Source organism: Dasypus novemcinctus, chromosome 2, assembly GCF_030445035.2.
Source record: "Dasypus novemcinctus isolate mDasNov1 chromosome 2, mDasNov1.1.hap2, whole genome shotgun sequence".
Lineage (NCBI taxonomy): Eukaryota > Metazoa > Chordata > Mammalia > Cingulata > Dasypodidae > Dasypus > Dasypus novemcinctus.
Genome location: NC_080674.1, coordinates 138,520,801 through 138,544,193, shown reverse-complemented (window position 1 = coordinate 138,544,193; position 23,393 = coordinate 138,520,801). Strand labels below are relative to the sequence as shown.

The following is a 23,393-nucleotide window of genomic DNA, read 5'->3' as shown; positions in this document are numbered from 1 at the left end:
ACTCAAATGTGGCCAGTGTCGAAGCCAAACTCAGCATGTAAATGCAATGCCTTCCCCCCAGCGTGGGACATGACACCCGGGGATGAGCCTCCCTGGCAACGAGGGACCACTATCAACTACCAACTGATGATGCAACTGGAAAATGACCTTATACGGAAGGTTCAATGCGGATCAGCAGAATATCCATGTCTACATAAAATACCATGACTTTAAAATGCTGTTTGACCTAAAGTAAGGGGGAAATGGAAAGGAGAAATGAGTTTATATGGCTACGAGTTTCTAAAAAAGAGTCTGGAGGCTGGCAGAAGGTTTGCCCTCATGCACAACTGAGCAGAGTCAGAGAGACAGATAAAGCAGATACAACCCCCAGATATTGGTTCCTTTGAGGGCTAAAGAGACCCATGGGAGTTATGGTCATGGCCGATGGGGTTAACTACCAGGTCAGATGGCCCCTCTTTGGAAATGGTGTTTATGTGTGATGAATCTGGACTCAGATGGGATCTCCCTTCATAAGACTTTCATGCCAATGTGCTGGAGGTGCAGTTAATGTTGGGGTTTAAGATATATTTAGGGGATTTGAATCTCTGGACTGACAATGTGATAGCCAGATCCTGAGCCTCAACAGACTCCAGCACCTACAATCTGATTTATTGGACTTACCACACTCAGCTAAGATGGAGTTGAAGAAGGACAACCACCACACCATGGAGCCTAGAGTGATTACAACTGAAAATGGGAGGATTGCATCCAGCATCCAGGTGGAATCTGACCCTCCTCTTGACATAGAGGTGCAATGGACACAACCAATCCAATGTCCACATAGAAGAGGTGGCATGGGAATGGGAAAAGTGGACATAGTGGACGAAGGGTATGGGGAAAGGCAGGAAGAGATGAGAGGTGGAGGCGTCTTTTGGACATGGAGCGTCCCTGGATGGTACTTCAGAGGCAATCACCGGACATTGTAAATCCTCACAGGGCCCACTGGATGGAATGGAGGAGAGTATGGGCTATGATGTGAATCCATGTATATGAGGTGCAGAGGTGCCCAAAGATGTACTTACAAAATCCAATGGATGTGTCATGATGATGGGAACGAGTGTTGTTGGGGGGGGGAGAGGGGGGGTGGGGGGATGGGGTTGAATGGGACCTCACATATATATTTTTAATGTAATATTATTACAAAGTCAATAAAAAATAAAAAAATTAAAAAAATAAAAATAAAATAAAAAAATAAAACATATCTATATGCCTTTTAAAAATAGTTAATTTTTTAAAAATTATGATTTAGCCTATAGTTAGAGAAGCATTGTGTTCTTATGTCAGCAGCATAAGCTTTGGAGATAGGCCTGTATTCCAATATAACTTTAATAAATATGTCTGTTGAGGGCTGTCGTGTATGGACTAAATATAGAGTAATGTGTATATATCCTGGCCCATTTTGATCCCTCTATAAATGTTAGTTTGCCCTTCTTTCATCCTTAAAAGATGCCAGCTTTACTAGTGGTGTTTATATGCATTAAAATGGAAACTAAAGAATAAAAGATAAGGTATTTTTGTTTTACTGTTTAGCAGTTCACTGAAAATATAACCATGACTGCTTGCTAAATAAAATATGTACATAATCGGCAGTTTGTAATTAAACTAACTCAGAAGTTGTGATTACTGAACATTTAAGTGTAATTAACTGCCTTCATTTCTGGTAAGTGACTTACTTAGAGGATATATGTTTATGTGAGCAAAAGAGCCTATTTCCTGGAAGGAAACTGTGGTCTCTAGATCTTTATAATAATGACATCTTTATCTTTTTGAACTCATGAGTACTTTCCTATACAGACTGTTTTCTTGAGGCATTTTCTTGCAAGAAGTGAATGAAGCCTCCTTATGAGCCTCTTGAGACTTCATAGACTGTCCGTAATATGGAAAAACTGGGTATTTAATCAGGAATGTAAACATGTGTTTCAGGTAGAGAATTCCAAAGATAATGAAGAAAGTATTCTACAAAGAGAAATTCCTGCCAGACAGTCTCGGCGAAGATTTCGGAAAATTAACTGCAAAGGAGAACGCCAAACCATCACTGATGATGTGGACTTTAATAGCTATCTTTCTGTGAGTATATTTAGGAACATTTCATGGATTTACCTTAATTTTCATGTGTGGTATCTTTAATTTATATCTATTTTGGGTATTAATACTTAGGTTCTTTCTTTAAATGAGGCAGATAAGTATACCTATATAATCTTTTAAAGTACTCTGACTTTGCTGAATTGGTTAGAAATACTCTTACCAGTGAGAGTTTTATTTTTTTAAATAATGTAAAAAAAGAAGGTTCTTACCAAATCGTTAAAAATATATTTGTGGATTTTCTTGTTTTATTGCCTAAATGAGTGTAGATTGGAATTCTATTTGAGAACTCAGATAATAGGCTCTGTAGGAGCCTGTTATTCTGATATACTATTTAGGTACAAAAGAAATGAAGAAATGGCATTTCTGCCCTTGATGTGTGGGGTGGATATACATGCTTTGTGTCAGTGACCTGTGCAAATTGGCATATAGTTAGATTCTCACATTGCAAATGTTGAAAAAGAAGCAGATGAAATACTAACTTCTATAGCACCAAAGGAAGCATAAGCTGTTTCTTCAGAAGTCTTTTAATTTTGTAATTGTAGATAAATTTTTTTAGGCTGAAAAGCAGTTGAATAAAAAAATAAGGATAGCCTAAGGAGGAATAACTATGCATATTTTTTTTTTTTCTGGGGAGAGGTTCCATAGTTACCAGTTCTCAAAGGAATCCCAGTCTCTCAAAATGTAAGAATAATTTCTCTAGAATAATTTTGTCTGTGGTGTGCATGTGTTCAAATAATAAAAATGTCTTCTGTTGAAAACAACAGCATCGGGTTGGAAAAATCTGAACAAGAGGAGTAAAAATCAGTACTAAAATAAGTTGAACATGACCGGTGGAGGAATAATTGCAGCAGAATCCCAAGGATATGTTTAAATCTTTTGGTTACTAGAAACAAATTCAGGGAAGCAGACTTGGGCCAGTGGTGAGGGCATCCATCTACTACATGGGATGTCCGCGGTTCAAACCCTGGACCTCCTTGACCCATGTAGAGCTGGCCCACACGCCACAAAAAAAAAAAAAGAAACAAATTCACTTCATCCATGTTAGGAAAAAGGGAGATTATTTAGGAGGTTGTTTATGCTGGAATAAGTATTAGATTTAATGGCACTTTGGAGATTTAGATATATTTATCTACTTCATTGATTCAGCACATTCTTTTTCTGACAGCAAACAATAACATATGAAATGGTTCCAAAATATATAGCTATGTTCAGAGTTATACAAGGCTTTCAAAGTTGATTATTCCCACACCTGGTTGTATGATATTTTGTATATTCCTGAATAAAACTTTTTAAAACATGTAGACAAGTATGTGGTTTTTTAAATGAAAATGAATACATATGATACTTAGTTTTGCAATTTTTTAACTTAAATATATAGCCTAAACATCTTTAAATGCTGTTAAATGTTCTTTTACATTATTTTTAATAGCTGCACAGTACTCCTTTATAATAATATACCATGTTTTTTCACTCATTTCCAAATATTTGTAGGTAAACATTATTTTTAATAGCTGTGCTAAGTGTCATAGTGGCTTTAAAATATGCCCACATCTTGATTTCTTTAGGAAAAAATTTCAAGAAAGTGAATTACTAAATCAAAGTATCTTTTATAGTACTACTTGGTTCTACTTATGTAAGCTAAAGATTAGTTCGTATTTTATGTTTTGGTTGCTTGTTTATTCCAGGCCAGATTTTTTTGTATTCCTTTCCTGTGTGTGTGTGTGATGTGTGTGTGTCTTCAAATGAAGCCTAGATAGAATCCATTTAACTATGGATTGCCCTTCTTAGCCCTCCTGTGTACAAAGAGTTGTTTTTTTTGGAATGTGGGTTTCTTGAATAGACCAGAAATAGCAAAAGGCACACTGCTTGGGATTCTTTTTTTTTTTTTTTTGACGACTGTAAGTAAAGTATGACATTTTTACATGTAAAATACAGCTAGTTTTCAGTTGGTTATTCTAACTTTCAAGAGATGGGCAAATCATGGGAAGGGGAAATTAAGTTGAACTTAGATAAAACTGACTTGTTAACTTTAAGAATGGGGTAGAGAATTATTTTTGGTCATATTGCTTGCATTTGTTATTTCTTAAAGTAATTGTTTTTATTTTTTCTAAAGAGGTATAATTCAGACAAAATAGAAAATGCAATAGTGAAGAGGTTTCACATATTCGTAATTAGTTGCTAACAATGTAAAAAACTGCATCTGGCCAAATTCCTACATATTGTCAATTCATCTGGATAAGGATGCTATGTAGCAAAAATCTTAATAATATTTGTGAAAGCATCTCATCAAGAGCTGGTTTCTTGGCCATGACAGGTCCTTTATTTCTTTTGCTCCATTGTCAACAATTCAGAAAACGTTAATCAGAGGAAATCATACTTTCTTTTACATAGCAGTAGAAACTTAAGTTTCTTTTTGAATTTGTAACCAGTCATCACCTTTTTCTTACTATACTGCTGAAGGCTAAAAAAAAATTGTAATTTTCTAAATGAATATGTACAATGGTTTATTGCTATGAAATATTTTCAGTTTTGTCACATTATTTTGTTTAAAGATAAGATCCAAAATCTTAATGTGAGAGTTTGTTTATTTCTTAACTAAAAAGAGCTCTTCAATAATAGTATTAATATTTTTCAAATTTCCCAGGGTATTGCTCTCAGAGTTGCCACAAATTTAAATGTCTTCAGATATTCTCAGTAATTTCAGATCTTTGACTTTTGAGGAGAGTGTGTTTGATATTTAGACAAGCAGAAAGGTGATTGAAGCAATATTTAGGGAGAAGAGTGTGTAATTAAGCCACATACAGTCTGGCATTTACGTAGTCATCTATCTTGAATCCTACCTTCACCAATGCATGTTTGGGGCATTTCATCATTTTTTCACTTCTAAAAATGAAGGCGATAATACTGTGTTTGTATCTTTCTTGGGGTGCTTGCTCATGTACTTGAAACATGTGTGCACACTTACAGTCTAATCAGTTCAATGATATCTGTTGATTTACCTTTCAGATGTTTCAGAATTTGCATCCTCTTAATTTCCCCCGTGTCATTGCCTCAGTGTTCACCACCTTTCTGAGACTATTGTATACACTATTTCTCCCTTCTCTACCTCTAGCTCTTACTCTAACAGCAGTCTTTCTCATTCTAGGAAATTTGGAAGATTTTAAAAACTGAGAAATACTCCATAATCTTTTCATTAAACGATATCTACTCATTTTGTTTAATTGATTTTAAGATTTGTTTTTCTCTTCTCTGTGGTTTTCCCTAGAAACCTATGTCCTATTCCTGTATTTTGCCCCATCCTCCTAACACCAGCCAGTCCATTCATTTTACTTCTGTTTTTCATAAAATGAAGATCTAACAGTATCACTTCTTTTAAACTCATCTTTTCATGATCTAGCAATGTCAGAGAATTTCCGATTATCTGGCATATAAGGACCTTTATAGTCTAATCTAGTTCTATCTAATAAACTGTCAGTGATTATGGAAATGTTTCTTATTTGTGCAAGTGTCCAGATTGATAACAACTGTACAGATGTGCCTCTTGAACACTTGAAATGTGGACTAGTATGACTGAGAATCTAACAATTTAATTGTAAATACTTTACTTGTAAAAACCTCATCTAGCTAGTAGCTACCTTATTAAACATCACAAGTCTGGATTTTGTCTACTTCTCCAGTTTAATCTTTTTCTGGTTTTCTACAAATTCCCTACCTTTCAGCCCTGCTGAACAAATTTGCTGATCTTTGAAGAAATTATATTTTTATATGTACCTCTTGTATACACCGCTTCTTTTATTCAGGATGCCCTTTTATCCTTTGTCTTCCTAGAAAAATCCTTCTTATCTTCAAGACTCAGTTCCACACCATCTAAATGATTTTCCTTTGGAAGAGTTAAATACACATCTCTACATTCCTGTAATATCCCATGTATATATTCACAGTTACTCAATTTCAAATTTTTGTCTCTCCCGTGAGAATGTGCACCCCTTCAAACTGTGAACCATCATCACTGTATGCTCAGAGTATATTGCCTTTCAGAGAGGATAAGAATGCCTCTGTAACTGTGCAAATTATTTAATCTTTCTACATCGCTTTTGGTTATATAACCAATACGATTGTGAAAGGAACTTAAATGAGAGGATATATATAAAGTACTCTGCCTAGTGTCTGCTACCCTGAAAGACATTCAGTATTGTCAACATCTTCTATATACTGAAAATGCTCAAGAATATCTTGTTTCCTGTTAGTTACAAAATAATTTTATTATGTATTTATTCCATATCTTATATAAAAGTATGTTTACAAAAATATGTAAATATATAAACATAAAAGAAAACATGAAAGCTAAGAAACAGCAGAGGGAGAATAAGGGTAGGAAAAATAAAACCAAGATTACATGAAGTTAGTACAAATAACAACCAGCCAACTACTCCTCTTCCCCCAAGTATGTGGAGTAGTCTCAGAATATCTCACTTTGAGCAAGGTAATTTCTCCATCCAACCTTAAAAGATAAGTGGTGATAAAATGTATATGAAGGTAACAGAATGAATCGCCCCTCTATGTAGCATGAGTTGTTAGAAGCCAAATACTTGATGTCAGGGGATACTTGCAAAGAGTGATGACTGGTTTTGGAATTGTTTGGAAGGATTTCTTACTGATAGTACTTAGCATGGCCCATTGTTTAACCCAAATGTCTTAAAATGTAGATTGCAGAATAATCTCCATAGAGTATAGGAAGAAAATAGTAGTACTTCTGTTATTATTCTTTTTATATTTATGGGGATTTGTTTATTTTTCATATTGGGTTCAAACTATTTGAATAGTAATACATGTATTAATTTGCCAATAAATTACATGTATTGGAAATGTAGCTTAAAAATGTTCTTCCAATGCAATGCATAATCAAAAAAGTTTGTAGCTTTTTGGGTTTGTTTTTTGTTGTTGTTTTTTACATCATGATATATAAATCCCTTCCTCATTTGGTGCAAATCTACCTGTCTTAATTTCCCAGTCACTGAATCAAATACCATACAATGGCTTAAACAATGGGAATTTATTGACTTCATACTTTTGAGACTAGAAGACCAGATATCAAGGTGTCAGAAAGAAAATGCTTTGTCCTTGAAGACTGTGATGTTCTGGTGTTGGCTGCTGGAGATCATTGGAACAACTTGGCTTTTCTATCACATGGTGATCTCTCCTTTCTCTGTTGACTTCAGGCTTCTTACTACTCCCATGACTCTCCGGCCTTCTCTATAAGACCTCTAGTAATAGGATTAAGGCCCATCTTGCTTCAGTTGGGCCACATCTTAACTGAAAATAACATCTTTGAATGTTATTCTGTTTAAATGGGTTCATACCCACAGAAATGGCTTAAGATTAGGAACATGTTTTTTTTTCTGGGATATGTAACTCAATCTACTGCACTACTTTTTCAACCTTCTAGTCCCATTTTTGTTTCGCGTTCCCTTCTTTTGGTCCTGCTCTTTTCCTCTGCCTGGAAGGCTCTTAATTGGCTTCTTTACCTAATGTAATTCTGTTCATTCATGAGTCTGAATCTTATCTTGTCACTTGCTCCTTTTATCCTGAATGGCCTCAAATCTTGTGATCCTGACATTCCTGCTAAGCTACCAAGACTCGGTTCAGGATGATGCCTCTGGAGAGGACTTCCTAGACATTTTCCATTCAAAGTCTACATTTCTCTTCATTGTTCACAAAGGATGTCACACACACTTAAATGCAGTGTGCTCATATAATTCTCTGTTCTAAAGATGACAGAGGAGAGTGGATTTGGCCCAATGGATAGGGCATCTGCCTACCACATGGGAGGTCCAAGGTTCAAACCCAGGGCCTCCTGGCCCGTGTGATGAGCTGGCCCACGTGCAGTGCTGAAGCGCACACTGAGTGCCGTGCCACGCAGGGGTGCTCCCCGTGTGGGTGAGCCCCACGTGCAAGGAGTGTGCCCCATAGGGAGAGCTGCCCAGTGTGAAAAAAGTGCAGGCTGCCCAGGAATGGCACCACACACACGGAGACCTGACACGCAAGATGATGCAACAAAAACAGACACAGATTCCGGGTCCCGCTGACAAGAATACAAGTGGACACAGAAGAACACACAGCGAATGGACACAGAGCAAACAACTGCAGGGAGAGGGGGGGAAGGGGAAATAAGTTAAAAAATAAATCTTTAGGGAAAAAAAAATAAAGATAACAGAAATAACAGCTCATTTAAGAATATTTTTAATGTCTTTATTTTTGGTAAAAGTTATATTTTATTTAAATAGCATACTTTTCAAGTTTTTTGCCCATTTTTTAATTGGGTTGTCTTTGTTGTTGAGTTGTAGAATTTATATGTTCTGGATATTAAACCCTTGTTGGATATGTGGTTTCCAAATATTTTCTCCTGTTCTGTAGGTGATCTTTGTACTTTCATGGTGAAGCCCTTTGCACAAAAGTTTTAAATTTGATTAATGTCTCAGTTATCTGTTCTTTATTTTTGCTCCTGCTCTTGATGTAAAGTCTAAGAAACCATTGCCAAACATAAGAACCTGAAGATCCTCTCTATGTTTTTTTTCTACGTGTCTTACAGTTTTGATTCTTATTTTTGGGTCCTTGATCCGTTTTAAGTAAATTTTTGTGTGTTGTATGAGGAAGGCATCTACTTGCACATAGACCTATAGTTTTCCCCACACCATTTGTGGAAGAGACTGTTTTTTCCACATTGAGTGGACATGGCACACTGTCAAAAAATCAGTTGGCCATAGACTTCAGGGTTTATTTCTCAGTTTAATTCTAGTGGTCCATATGTCTGTCCTTGTGCCAGAACCACGCTATTTTCATTAGTGTAGCTTTGTGTTAAGCTTTAAAATTGGGAGATGTGAGTTCTCCAAGTTCATTCTTCTTTTTCAAGAAGGTTTTGGTTATTGAGTGTCCCTTGCCCTTTCATATAAACTTAATGATTGGCTTTTCCATTTCTGCAAAGAAAGCTGTTGGAATTTTTATTGGGATTATATTGAATCTATGAATCATTTTAGGTAGAACTGACATCTTAACAATATTTAGTCTTCCAAACCATACAACAAATGTCCTTCCATTTATTTAAGTCTGCTTTGATTTCTTTTAGCAATGTTTCATAGTTTCCCCTATACAAGTACTTTACATCCTTTAAATTTATGCCTAAGTAGTTGATTCTTAAAATTGCTATTGTAAATGGAATTCTTTTCTTGATTTCCTCTTCAGAGTGTTCATTACTAACATACAGAAATACTGATGATTTTGGGGTGTTGATTTTGTAACCCACCACTTTGCTGAATTTTTTTATTAGCTCTAAAAGCTTTGTTGTAGATTTTTCAGGATTTTCTACATATCATGTCATCTACAGACTAGGGAGTTTTACTTTCCAGTTTGGATGTCTTTTATTTCTTTTTCTTACCTAGTTACTCTGGCTAGAACTTCCAGTACAGTGTTAAATAAGAGTGGTGACAGTGAGCATACTTGTCTAGTTCCTTATGTTAGAAGAAAGCTAACATAAGCTTTCACCATTGAGTTAGCTGTGAGCTTTTCATATGTGCCTTTTTTCATGCTGAGGAAGTTTCCTTCTATTCCTAGTTTTTAAAATATATATAATTAAAAGGTGGTGCTGGATTTTGTTTTTCCTTTTCCTTTTTCAAATGAGATGATCATGTGCTTTTCCCCCCTTTGTTCTATTATTGTGGTATATTACATTGATTTTCTTAGTTGAACTACCCTCATATACATGGGGTAAATCCTACTTCTTCATGGTGTGTAGTTCTTTTAGTGTGGTGTTGGATTTGGTTTGCTCATTTTGTTGAGGGTTTTTAACCTGTAAAGGATATTGGGTGATAATTTTCTTTCTTGTGGTATTTTATCTGGCTTTGGTATAAGGGTGATGTTGGGCCCATGGAATAAATTAGGGAGTGTTCCCTCCCCTTTAAATTTTTGGAAAAGTTTGAAAAGGATTCTTGTTAGTTCTTCATGGAATGTTTGGTGAAATTCACCAGTGAAGCCTCCTGTTACTGGGCTTTTCTTTGTTGGGAGATTTTTGATAACTCATTCTATCTCTTCTCTTGTTTTTGTACTGTTGAAATCTTCTGTCTCTCTTGAGTCAGTGTAGGTAGTGGCTGAGTTTCTAGGGATATGTCCATCTCATCTAGGTTATCTAATTTCTTGGCATACCGTTGCTTTTTATTTTTGTGGGGTCAGTAGTAATGTCCTTTCATCATTTCTGATTTTAATTAATGGAGTTCTCTCTTTCTGTCTTTGTCATTCTTGCTAAAGTTTTATCATTTTTTATCTTTTGTAAGAGACAACTTTGAATTTCATCAATTCTTTCTATTGATTTTTTAATTCTCTATTACATTTATCTTTATTTCCTTCTCACTTTGGGTTAGTTTACTCTTTTTCTAGGTCCTTTTGTTTGTGAGATTAAGGCTCTGATTTGAGAGTGTTATTTTTAATGTAAGCATTTTAAAAAAAGTAAGTTTTTCTTAGCACTGCCTTTGCTACATTCCATAAGTTTTGGTATTTTTGTGTTTTCATTTTACTTGCCTCAAAATATTTCCTCATTTCCCTTGTGATTTCTCTTTGACCCCATTGTTGTTGAAGAATGTGTTGTTTAATTTCCACGTATTTGTGAAATTTTCATTTCTACCTCTATTACCTATTTCTAGCTTCATTCCGTTGTCATTAGAGGAGATACATTGTATGATTTCAATATTTTTAAATTATTGAAACTTGTTTTATGACCTAACATGGTCTAACCTGGAACACAAATGCCTGTGCACTAGAGAAGAATGTGTATTCTGTTGCTTTGGGGAGAACTATTTTGTATGTCTAGTTGGTTTATAGTATCATTGAAGTCTTCTATTTCCTTATCATTCCTCTATTTAGATTTTCTATTCATTACTGAAAGTATTGAAGTCTCTTCTGTAACTGTAGAACCATCTATTTGTCCATTCACATCTCTCAGTATTTGCTTCATGTGTGTTGGGGCTATCAGGTGCATATATTTTTATAATTGTTATGGTTTCTTTTTGAATTGACCTCTTTATCAGTATACAAAGACCTTCTTTGTCTCTCATTATAGATTTTTATTTAATATGTCCTAATTTGATATTAATGTAGCTATCCCAAAGTCTCTTTTGGTTATTATTTGCCTGATACATTCTTTTTATCCTTTAACCTTCAATCTACTTGTTTCTGAATTTAAGGTGAGTCTCTTTGTAAACTGTGTATAGTTTGGTCATAATTTATTTTCCTTTCTGCCAATTTCCACCTTTTCACTGAAGAATTTAATCCATTTTCCTGCAAAGTAATTACTGATAATGCTAGGCTTTCTTCTGCCATTTGTTCTTTTTAAGGCTTATACCTTTTTTCCCCTTCAGTTCTTCTGTTAATACTTATTTCCATATTTTCTTTTTCGTGGTGTACTGTTTTGAGCCCCTTCTCATTTCTTTCTGTGGATATTTTTCATGTTTTCTTTGAGATTTTATGGAACTTTAATTTAACATCCTAGAATGATGGTAATGGTAGTTGACGTTGTGAACATAATTAACAGCACAGGAGTATATATCTGAATGTAATTAAAAGGGGAAATGTTAGATTGTATCAATGGTAACAGAATTAAACATTTATTTAAAAATTCATGGAACTACAAAACATAATGAACTCTAAGTTAAATCATGGATAATAATCATACAATTATAAAAACATGCTAGCATCAATTGTAATAAAAGTTCCATACGATTGCAAGGTGTTGAGAATAGGATGGTATATGGAAATAATATTTTATAGCCACAATCTCTCTAAGGAAGAAAAAAAATTAACATCCTTAATCTATAACAATCACATTTAATTTGATACCAATTAAACTTCAGTATTATACAGATACACTGCTCCAAAATCCCTCCATCTCCCCACTTTTTTTTGTAGTAGTTAGAAATTATATATGTATACACTGTATGTCAAAAACCATAGATTTATTATTACTTTTTATGCATTTGTGTTTTAGAACCTGTACGAAGTAAAAATTAGAGTAGCATACCAAAAAGTATAATAGTACTGGGGCGGTGGACTTGGCCCAGTGGTTAGGGCGTCCATCTACCGCATGGGAGGTCCGCGGTTCAAGCCCCGGGCCTCCTTGACCCATGTGGAGCTGGCCCATGTGCAGTACTGATGCGCGCAGGGGGTGCCGTTCCATGCAGGGGTGTCCCCGTGTAGGGGAGCCCGCACGCAGGGAGTGCGCCCCGTAGGGAGAGCCGCCCAGCGCAAAACAAGGTGCAGCCTGCCTAGGAATGGTGCCGCACACACAGAGAGCTGACACAAAAAGATGATGCAGCGAAAAGAAACACAGAATCCAGTGCTGCTGATGACAACAGAAGCGGACAAAGAAGACGCAGCAAATGGACACAGAGAACAGACAACCGGGGTTGGGGGGGAGGGAAGAGAAATGAATAAATAAATAAATTTTTAAAAAAATATAATAGTACTGGCATTTATAATTATCTATATGGTTACCTTTACCAGAGGTCTTTATTTCTTTATGCCTCTTCAATCTACTGTTTAGTGTCCTTTCCCTTCTCTCTGAAGAACTCCCTTTAGCTTTGCTTGTAGGACAGATTTAGTGGTGATGAACTCCCTCAGCTTTTACTTATATGGGAATATCTTACTCTTTCACTCATTTTGTGGAAGATCATTCCCCTGGCTATTAAATTGGTTGATAATTTAGTTTGCTAGGCTGCTGAAAGCACATACCATGAAATGGGTAGGCTTTTATCAATGGAAATTTATTAGCTTACAGTTTTGATGCTGAGAATAATTTCCAAATCAAGGCATCATCAAGGTAATGCTTTCTTCCCAAAGATTGGCTGCCAGTGATCCTGATTTCTCTGCCACATGGCAAGGCACATGCTGGCATCTGCTGGTCTTTCTTTCTCTTCTGGGTTTCATTGCTTTCAGCTTCTTGCTTCCATTGCTTTCTCTCTATTCATTCCATTTATACAATGGATTCCAGTAAGAGGATTAAGGCCCATCCTGAATGAGGTGAGTCATACCTTAATTAAAGTAGCCCCATTACAAGACCCTACTTAAAATGGGTTTACACCCACAGGAATGGATTAAATTTCAGAATATGCTTCCCTGGTATATTCAGCTTCAAACCACCATAATTGACAATTGTTTTCTTTCAGCTCTTTAAATATTTCATCCCATTTCTTTCCTCCATGATTTTTTTTTATTGAAATATATCACTCATACATAAACATACAAAAACAAGTGTATAATAGTTGTGAACTTACAAAACAAACATATAACATCAAAAAACATATAACATCTCATCCTACCACCAATAACTTGCATTATTTTTAAGCCTTTTTAACTAATAAAGAGCACTGTCAAAATATTACTACTAAACAAAGTATATTTCCTCTAACCAATCCTATTATTATCTTTATATCATTTATATATGAACATACATAAACAAGTGTATAGTAAAAGTTGTGAACTTACAAAGCAAACACGCATAACATCATGCAGAGGTCCCATACATCAACCCTTTACCAACACCTTGCATTGTCACGAGACGTTTGTTACAAATTATGAAAGAATTTTATCCAAATCTTACTACTAATCATAATTCTTATCTAACATTTGGTGTGTTTTTCCCCCAACCCACCATATTATTACTTTTTAAATATATTTTTTATGACGGAAGTTGTAAACTTGTAAAACCATCATGCACATAAGCAGAATTCCCAAACAGCACCCCTCCATCATCACACAACAATGTGGTGTGTCATTAGCTACATATAAAATAATATCATCTGATTATTACCATGTCCATAGTGTACATTTGGCTCACATTTTCCATACTGTCTCAGTGTCAACACAGTACACTTTCGCAAAGATGCAAGAATATTATATAATTAGTACTAACCACAGTCCATAGGTCACTCTAGCTGTATTTTTCCCATGCTTCTCCACATTCCCAACATGCTGCAGTAGTGATATACATTTGTTCTAGCTCCCAAAGGACACTCTTGCATTGGTACCATCAACCACAATTCTCATCCACTTCTTGGTTTATTTTGCTATCCAGTTCCTAAATTATTCTCTAGCATTGTCAATTGACATTTGCACAACTAGACTACCATTTTCAGTCATATCCCTGTTTATAAAGTAGCTGTTACTGTGTGTTACCATGCACTCTATACATTTCCATACCTTTAGAGTAAAGCTAATTAAAACCTCTACATACATTAAACATCAGTAGTTCACTCAGTCCTTCCCTTATCTCCTTTAAGAATCCACCATCTACCACCAGGTCTTGAAGATATTTTCCAGTAATTTCTTCTAGAAATTTTATGGTTCTTGCTTTTATTTTTACTTTTTTGATCCATTTTGAGTTAATTTTTGGATAAGGTGTGAGATAGGGGTCCTCTTTCCTTTTTTCAGCTTTGGATGTCCAATTCTTTTAGCACCTTTTGTTGAATGGATTGTTCTGCCCAAGCTGTGTGACTTTGACAGGCTAGTCAAAAATCACTTAACCATACCTGCGAGGGTCTGTTTCTGAACCATAAATTTGGTTCCACTGGTCTATTGTGTCTGTCTTTATCTAGTACCATGATGTTTTTATCACTATAGGTAGGTATTATGATCTGAAGTCTGGAGATGAGGGTTCACTTTTCCTTTTTATATCTGGCTATTCAAGACTCCTTACCTTTCCAAATAAATTTAACGATTGTGTTTTCAGTTTTTTCTTTAATGCTGGTGGAATTTTTATCGGGATTGCTTTAAATCTGTATATCAACTTGAGTAGAAGTGACAACTTAATGATATTTAGTTTTCCAATCCATGAGCAAGGAATGTTCTTCCAGTTATTTAGGCCTTTTTTGATTTGTTTGAACATTGAGTTGCAGTTTTCTGAATACAGGTGCTTTACATGATTGGTTAAGATTATTCCTATTTCAGTTTTATCTGTCATATTTTATTTTCACCACTCTTTTGACACTTTTAGTTACTTTTATCAATATAATCTTCATTTCTAGACTCTCTTCCAGGCCCCTCTCCCCTGTCTTTTCTTTTCAGGCTCTAGCACACCCTTTAGTATTTCCTGAAATTCTGGTCTCTTGCTCAGAAATTCTCTCACTTTCTGTTTATATGTGAATATTCTAATCTCATCCTCATTTTTGAAAGACAGTCTTGCTGTATATAGCATTCTTAGCTGGAAGTTTCTCTCTTGTCGTATCTTAAATATATCAGACCACTGTGTCCTTGCCTCCACGGTTTCTGGTGAGAAATCAGCACTTAATCTTATTAGATTTCCCTTATATGTTATGCATTGCTTTTCTCTTGCTGCTCTCAGAATTCTCTTTGTCTTTGGCTTTTGATGTTCTGATGAATATGTGTCTTGGAGTTGGTCTCTTTGGATTTTTTTGGATGGGAGTACATTGTGCTTCTTGGACATGGATATAATGTCCTTTAGTAGGATTGGGATTTTCTACCATTATTATTTCTTCAAATATTCCTTCTGCCCCTTTTCCCTTCTCTTCTCTTCCTGGGGCACTCATGACACATATGTTTGCATGCCTTTTGCTGTCATTTAGTTTCCTAAGACCTTGTTCAATTTTTTCCATTCTTAATCTGTTCTTTTGTATGTTCACTTTCAGAGGCCATTTCTTCAAGTTCACCAATCCTTTCTTCTGCCTCCTCAAATCTGCTATTATGATTCCATTGTTTTTAATTTCATTGAATGCACCTTTCATTCCCATATAATCTGCTTTTCTATATATGCTTTCAAATTCTTCTTTGTGCTCATCTAAAGTCTTCTTAATATCCTTAATCTCTTTAGCCATCTCACTGAATTTATTAAGGAGATTTGTTTGAACATCTATAATTAATTGTCTCAACTCCTTTATGTCATCTGGAGGCTTTAACTGGGCCATAACTTCCTGTGTTTTTGATGTGCGTTGTAATTTTTTGTTGGTGTCTTCGCATCTGGCTTACTAGAGTATTTATTCTGGGTGCAGGTTTTCCTCTTTAATTTAGGGCTTCCTATCCTTTCTCCCTTGCTGGTTCTGCAGTAGGAGCCAAGCATGTAGTTGGTGCTGTAAGCTGTGGAGGCTCAAGCTGCCCTCCTTGCACTTGGGACCAATGAAGCTTCTTCCAACTTTCTTCTTTGCCAGGGGTAGGGACAGAATCACAGGTATGTGGAATAATCCACGTGCAGGCCTAGAGTATATTTGCCCGAGAAAGTAATGGTGTTTCACATCCTTTCTCCCCTGCCTGGGGTGGGAATCGACCTACAGGTGTGGACAGCAATCTATGCACTGCAGGTCCAAGATAACTGCAGTTGCCCTGCTCGACTTCTGATTTTCAATCTGTTCCAGCCAAAGTTACCTGCAGTTACCTGTATAGGCTGGTGCAGGACTCCTCAGGCTTCTCCCCACCAGAGGCAAAGCTGAAGCCTAGGCTAGGGCTGCAGGCTGATCTGCATGAAAGAAACTGGTTCCTGCAGACAATGAGAATTTCAGCCAGCCCGGCTTCCTCTCAGGCTGGCGTCGGAGTCAGAATGGTTCTTTCTAACTTGGGCTGGTTCACACCCCAGCTGTTACCAGGGTTATATCTTAGCCAGCCCAGTCTACCAATCAGTAGGCAAACTCGGCAGCCAACTATCTCCTCCTCCCCTGTTTCTGGGAAATGGAGCTTCCAATTCCAGCCACAGAATAGCTACTTTGGCAGCTCATGCCGCCAGAGTAGGATAGTCACCAGCCTCCATGGCTTAGCTGGTAATTTCTCGGAGAGGTTGACGCAAGTCCCCGCAGCTTCCTCCCTGCTGTAGGTGGCACTGGGGCCTAGGCTAGAGGTGCAATATGATCTGGATGGAAAGAAACTGGTCCTCACCAGCATTAGGATTTTCAGGCCACCCTTCCCCTCGTGCCAGGCACGGAGTTGAGATTGCAGCTCCCAGCCTCTTTTTGACTTGGAGAGGCCAAAACTTTAGCTGTTCTCAGGATTATACTGTAGCCCACTGAATTTCCTCATCAGTAGCTGAAATTGGCGCCCAACCGTCTCTTCCTCCCCCATTTTGGGAAAGTGGAGCTCTCAATTCCAGCTGTGGAACAGCTCCCTAGGCGGCTTGTACCTCCAGTGGAGGATGGGCACTGGCCTCCATGGCATGGAGCACTCTACTTATGAGTCTTCTCTGCAGATGGGGAGCCTTCTTCTACTCCTTTGAAGACGTTGCAGGATGCTCTTCTGGTCTCCTGGAGCCCCCAAACAGGGCTTCAACTAGCTCCAGAGAGCTCTCAGTGTTTGCTAAGTGCCCTGCGGCAGGAGCTAACTTTAGGAGCTCCTTACTCTGCCGCCATCTTGCTGGTTCTCTTCTCCTCCGTGGTTTCTGATGAGAAATCGGCACCTCATTTTATTGGGATTTCCTTGTACATAACAATTTCTTTACTCTTGCAGTAGTCAGAACGATCTACTTGTCCTTGACATTCTACTGTTTGACTACTGTATGTCTGGGTGTGGTTCCCTTCAAGCTTACCCTGTTGGGCATTTGCTGGTCTTCTTGAATGTGTATATTCATGTCTTTCATTAACTTTGGGAAGTTTTCTGCCATTATATCTTTGAATATTCCTTCTGCCCCTTTGTCTATATTTTCTCCTTCCTAGGACTTACATAATGTTTATTGATATGCTTAATGGTGGTGCCCCACACACCTCTTAAGCTCTGTTCAATTTTTTCATCTTTTTTATTTCTGCACTTCTGCCTAAACCATTTAATTTGTCTTCTCTCTGAGCTCACTGCTTCTTTCTTCTGCCAGCTCCAATCTATGTAAACACTCCAGGGAATTTCGCATTTCAGTTTTCTTTTTAAAATTTGTCTCTTTTTTGAGAGTCACATATTGTTCCTTCAGTGTTTTTCTTATATACTTCACTTATTTCTCTTTGTTTTCCTTTATTTCCTTGAGCATATTGAGGATTTTTTTTTTTAAGTCTTTGTCCATTATATATAAATTTCTAATCCTCTTCATTTTGGTTTCTGGACTTTTATCTTGTTCTTTTTTATGGGCCATTATTTCCTGGTTCTTTGTTTGCATTGTAATCCTTGTTGTACACTCACATTTTAAATTTAAGGTGTTAATTCTGGCATTTAATTCCTGAGCTGTCTTTTCCTTAAGTTGGTGTCCAGCTAGTGATATGACAGAGATTTCCTTGAGTGCTAGGAGCTAAGAAAAACAAACCAAAACAAAAGCACCTTTCACAATTTTTGCAAATTGACTCCTTTTGGCTGGTATTCTCCTTCAAAGTTTTGCCCTCCTTTCAAGAAGATCAGCCTAAATTAAATGTGAAGTGTAGGATCCTATAAGTCCTTTCTGAGCCTGAATCTTGTCCTGTGTTTGTACTCATTAGTGGCTTTAGTAATCCCTCTACTTATAGGAATCCAAAAATCCCCTCTGTTCCCTCTGAATAAAATAGATTTTGTCTCCCTCCAGGGTACAGGTAATCCTTTGCCACTTTTTCTTAATTGTTCTTATTCTGATTTAGCCATCTGCAAGCTGCTCCTCCTTGCAGAGCAAGGTTTAGGAGGGTGAGCCTGGTTCATTCTTCAGCATATCACTGGATAGATATGCAACAACATACAGGCACCACAGTTTGTGCAAATGGGTTACTTTGCTCCCTCTGAAACAGGGCCACGGTCCCACAGTGGGGTACTGACTGGATCCACAGCACACCAGAGATGAGGGGGGTGAGGGGCCTGCCTGTAAGGGCTTCTCCTACTGGTTTTTAAAGGTTTGCTTTTTTGATTAACTAGTCGCCCAGTTACTTACAACACTTTAACTCTTTTCTGGAGCTCTGCAGAAGATAACCCTGTCCATCTATGCTAGTTTTTTCAAAGATTCTTGGGGAAACAACATCCCGGTGTTTCTTATGCCACCATCTTAGTCAACCGGAAGTCATGCCCAGTCATTTTTATGAAAGATTATTGATTCAGATATAAATCTGGACATAACTTCAAAGGTTTCAAAATACTGTTTCGTGTTTGAGTACTTTAGCTATGAAATTATAGTTTTTCTCCTTGTTTTCTCCTTCTGGTATATTTTTAAGTAGCAAACAGTGTTTCAGTATGTGTGTTTGATAAATTTGTTGTCTTCTTAAGGAGATCCTAAATTCCTTAGTACAAAAGATTAATCATAATTTTTTCCTTATGTTACCGATGGTGCTTTTACATTCTCAGGCACATTGGAAAAGCTGCTGGCCTTATTGCTTTCTGCTTTTTCCATCATGGCACCTGCATAGAAGTGGAGCCAACCACCTTTTCTGAAAGGAACATCTGGAAAGAGTGATTTCCTCGGCAGCATCATGGGTCAGGTGTTTAATTTGGAGGGCTTCCTTTTTCTTACCTTTCTTTTCTTTCTTTTTTTTTTTTGTCTTTGTTTTTTTAATATTACATTCAAAAAATATGAGGTGCCCATATACCCCCCTCACCCTACTCCTCCCCCATCGCAACAATCTCCTCCATCATCATGAGACATTCATTGCATTTGGTGAATACATCTCTGAGCACTACTGCACCTCATCATCAGTGGTCCACATCATAGCCCACACTCTCCCACGTTCCATCCAGTGGACCATGGGAGGACATCCAATGTCCGGTAACAGTCCCTGCAGCATCACCCAGGACAACTCCATGTCCTGAAAACGCCTCCACATCTCATCTCTTCCTCCCATTCCCCACACCCAGCAGCCACCATGGCCAATTTCTCCACACCAATGCCACATTTTCTTCGATTACTAATCACAATAGTTCATGAATAGAATATCAGTAAGTCCACTCTAATCCATATTCTATTCCTCCATCCTGTGGACCTTGGAATGGTTGTGTCCACTCCACACTATATCAAGAGGGGGCTTAGATTCCACATGGATGTTGGATGCAATCCTCCTGCTTTCATTGTAGGCACTCTTGGCTCTATGGTGTGGTGGTTGACCTTCTTCAACTCCATGTTAGCTGAGTGGGATAAGTCCAATAACCAGAGTATAGGAGCTGAAGTCTGTTGAGGCTCAGGGCCTGGCTGTAATATGGTCAGTCCAGAGATTCAGATCCCCTGTGTATATATTAAACCCCAGAACCAACTACAGTTCTGGTAAAAGTAACAGGAGAGGCTTGTGAACAAAGATGACATCTAAGTCCAGCTCCATCACACAGAAACACAAACTCCAAAGAAGGGCCAACTGACATGGCACTGAACTCCATCTCCCATGACCATAGAACCCGTGGGTCTCTGTAGCCTTCAGAAGAACCAATACCCGGGGTTGTATCTACTTTATCTGTCTCTGGAACTCTGCCGAGGTGTGCATAAGGGCAACCCCTCTGATAACCTCCCAGCTCTTTCTTGGATACTCATAGCCATATAAACTCATTTGTCCTTTCCATTTCCCCCTTGATTCAGGTCAAAAAGCATTTTTAACTCCTGGTATTATATGTAGACTGAGATATTCTGCTGGTCCGAGTTGACCCTTTTATTCAAGGTCATTTTCTAGTTACATCGTCAGCTGATACTTGGTAGTAATCCCTCGGCACCAGGGAGGCTCATCCCCGAGAGTCATGTCCCACGCTGGGGGGAAGGCAGTCCATTTACATGCTGAGTTTGGCTTCAAGACTGGCCACATATGAGCAACATGGAGGCTCTCAGGAGGTAACTCTTAGGCACCCTGCAGCTCTAGGCCTTGTTCTTATTTCAGGTGCACAGGCTCACAAGCATAGTCATTAGTATCAAGGGGTTATTGTTGGACCTTCATTCTTTTTTGGTCTTTGCCATTGCACTTGGGGGATTGTTGCTGTTCCTTTAGGGACTGTGATAGAGCTCCCCTGGCTAGGAACTCAGCACTCCCTCAGTTGTTGTTTTTAATTGTATCCACTATGAAAATAGCCAAACATTTTTATGTACCCTGGATATATGCCCTGTAGAACTCCCTGCCAACCATGTGTCCCCTGTCAATAACATCCCATACCAGTATTCTTCCGCTGCCATTGTTGAACCTCTCTGTGATCCAAAACTTCCTGAAAAGTGAAACCCAATATATTGCCAGGTTCCTTTAATAGTTAAATGGATATATCAATGAGTTTAAAGGTTAGATATAGAATACATATTAATTTGGAAAAATTACAGTAAAAATAAATTGGGGTATCAAAAATTTTAAAAATGCAAAAGCTTTGTTTTTGATGTTTTGCCTTCCATCACTGCAGTAAGTGTTGCCCTGTATGCAAATTGGCAAGGCAACTACTTTCATCTTTCCTCAGTGTCTACATCCTATCTTTTTCTTTTCTTTTGTCTAATTATCAAGCTTATCTTCACAAGAGTTTTAGATCACAGTAATTCATATATACAATATACAGTACTCCCACATATCCAACATAAAACCTTTTCCCTTCCACAGCAATAATCTTTTTACATAGTCATACTATATGTACTGAAACTGATGTACAGATATTGAGACAATAGCTTTCCAACAAGGTAACATTTGTGTTTACGTTGTGGTTTATATTTTAGACTATACAGGTTTTCTAAATTTTTAGTTATCTTATGTTTTACATTATGATTTACATTTTAGCCCATCAGCCCCTATTTATTTTTGGTGTAATTTTACATGTCTTTTATCCATCCTTGCATAATTCTTGTGAAACACTTCAATTGCCCACACAGTTACATTGGTTCCATCTATTCAATACCTCTTTCCCCTCCCCTTAGGGCCCGCAGTGACAGTCAATCTTCATTGCTTGAAGGGCCATGTTCAGAGATACTTGCAATAGTGTTGAGGGCTTGACACGCTCAAATGCCCTAATGCCCTGGGAGCTACCATTTGGTACAGTTCCCTCTATTTGATGGCATCAGTCCTCTCCAGGATGTGGGTGTACCTTCACTCTGATTATATGGCTCTCTATCCAATGATATAACCCACTACGGCAAAATGAGCGTTCACATATTCCCTTGGAGCCTGTCCTGCATCAGATTATCCCCTTTAAGCATCTTAAACAGGTAATTTTCCTTATTATATTTTTGAAAAGGTTTTCTCAGCATTATACTCTCAACCAAATACCTGACGTCTCCTATGTTCATAGGTTGCCCCACCCTCCCCCCAATTTCTTGGGCAATATTACCCGTCCTCCCATGCCTAGCTCCCCTCAAGCCTGCAAAGGCCCACCCAAAGGTAACCCTACGCCCCCATTTTATCCCTTCTTTGTGTAAATACTTACCTCCAGCTTATCAGAGATTTCACCCATGTAGGTGTCAGCTTACATCCTTCCTCTACCCCCCAATTTCCTGTAAGCCTATCATCCAGTCTCTAACTCTCTGAGGCAGCTTGGTTTACCTATTTCATATCGTTGAGGTCATGTAATATTTGTCCTTCAATGCCTGGGTTGCTTCATTCAACATAAGGTTCTCAAGATTCATCCATGTTATCACGTGTGCTTGTAGTGTATTTGTTCTTAAAGCCAAGTAGTATTCCATTGTATGTATATACCACATTTTATTTATCCATTCATCTGTTGATGGGCATTTGGGTTGATTACAACTTTTGGCAATAGTGAACAATGCTGCTATGAACATTGGTGTGCATATATTGGTTTGTGTCCTTGTTTTCAGTTCTATTGGGTATATACCCAGCAGTGGAATTGCTGGTCGTATGGCAAATCTATGGTTAGTTTTTTGAGAAACGCCAAACTGTCCTCCAGAATGGTTGGATCCTTCTGCATTCCCACCAGCAGTGGATGAGTGTTCCAATCCTCCACATCCTCTCCAGCATTTGTAGTCTTCTGTTTTTTTCATAGCTGCCAATCTTATGGGAGTAAGATGGTATCTCATTGTAGTTTTGAATTACATTTCCCTGATAGCTAGAGATTTGGAGCATTTTTTCATTTACTTTTTAGCCATTTGTATTTCTTCTTTGGAGAAGTGTCTGTTTAAATCTTTTTCCCATTTTTAAAATGGGTTGTTTATCTTTTTATTTTCAAGATATAAGAGGTTTTATATATGCAGATTATAAGTCTCCTATCCGATATATGGTTACCAAATATTTTCTCCCATTGTGTAGGCTCTTTTTTCACTTTCTTGACAAACTCCTTTGAGGTGCAGAAGGCTTTAATTTTGAGGAGGTCCCATTTATCTATTTGTTCTTTTGCTTTTCGCGCTTTTGGTGTGAAGTTCACGAAGCCATTTCCTATTACAGGGTCTTGTATATGTTTCC

The 23,393-nt window shown here is 37.6% G+C and overlaps 1 protein-coding gene across 4 annotated transcripts in view; it reads left to right on the top strand.

Annotated features, from left to right (window-relative positions):
• The window catches only part of RAPGEF6 (Rap guanine nucleotide exchange factor 6), a 273,773-nt gene that overhangs the window by 103,791 nt on the left and 146,589 nt on the right, over positions 1–23,393 (top strand). For all 4 annotated transcript variants that reach the window (XM_058278054.2, XM_058278041.2, XM_058278050.2 and 1 more), the window contains exon 6: positions 1,963–2,106. In XM_058278054.2, the coding sequence (XP_058134037.1) occupies positions 1,963–2,106 (144 nt within the window). The remainder of the gene's footprint in view (positions 1–1,962; positions 2,107–23,393) is intronic.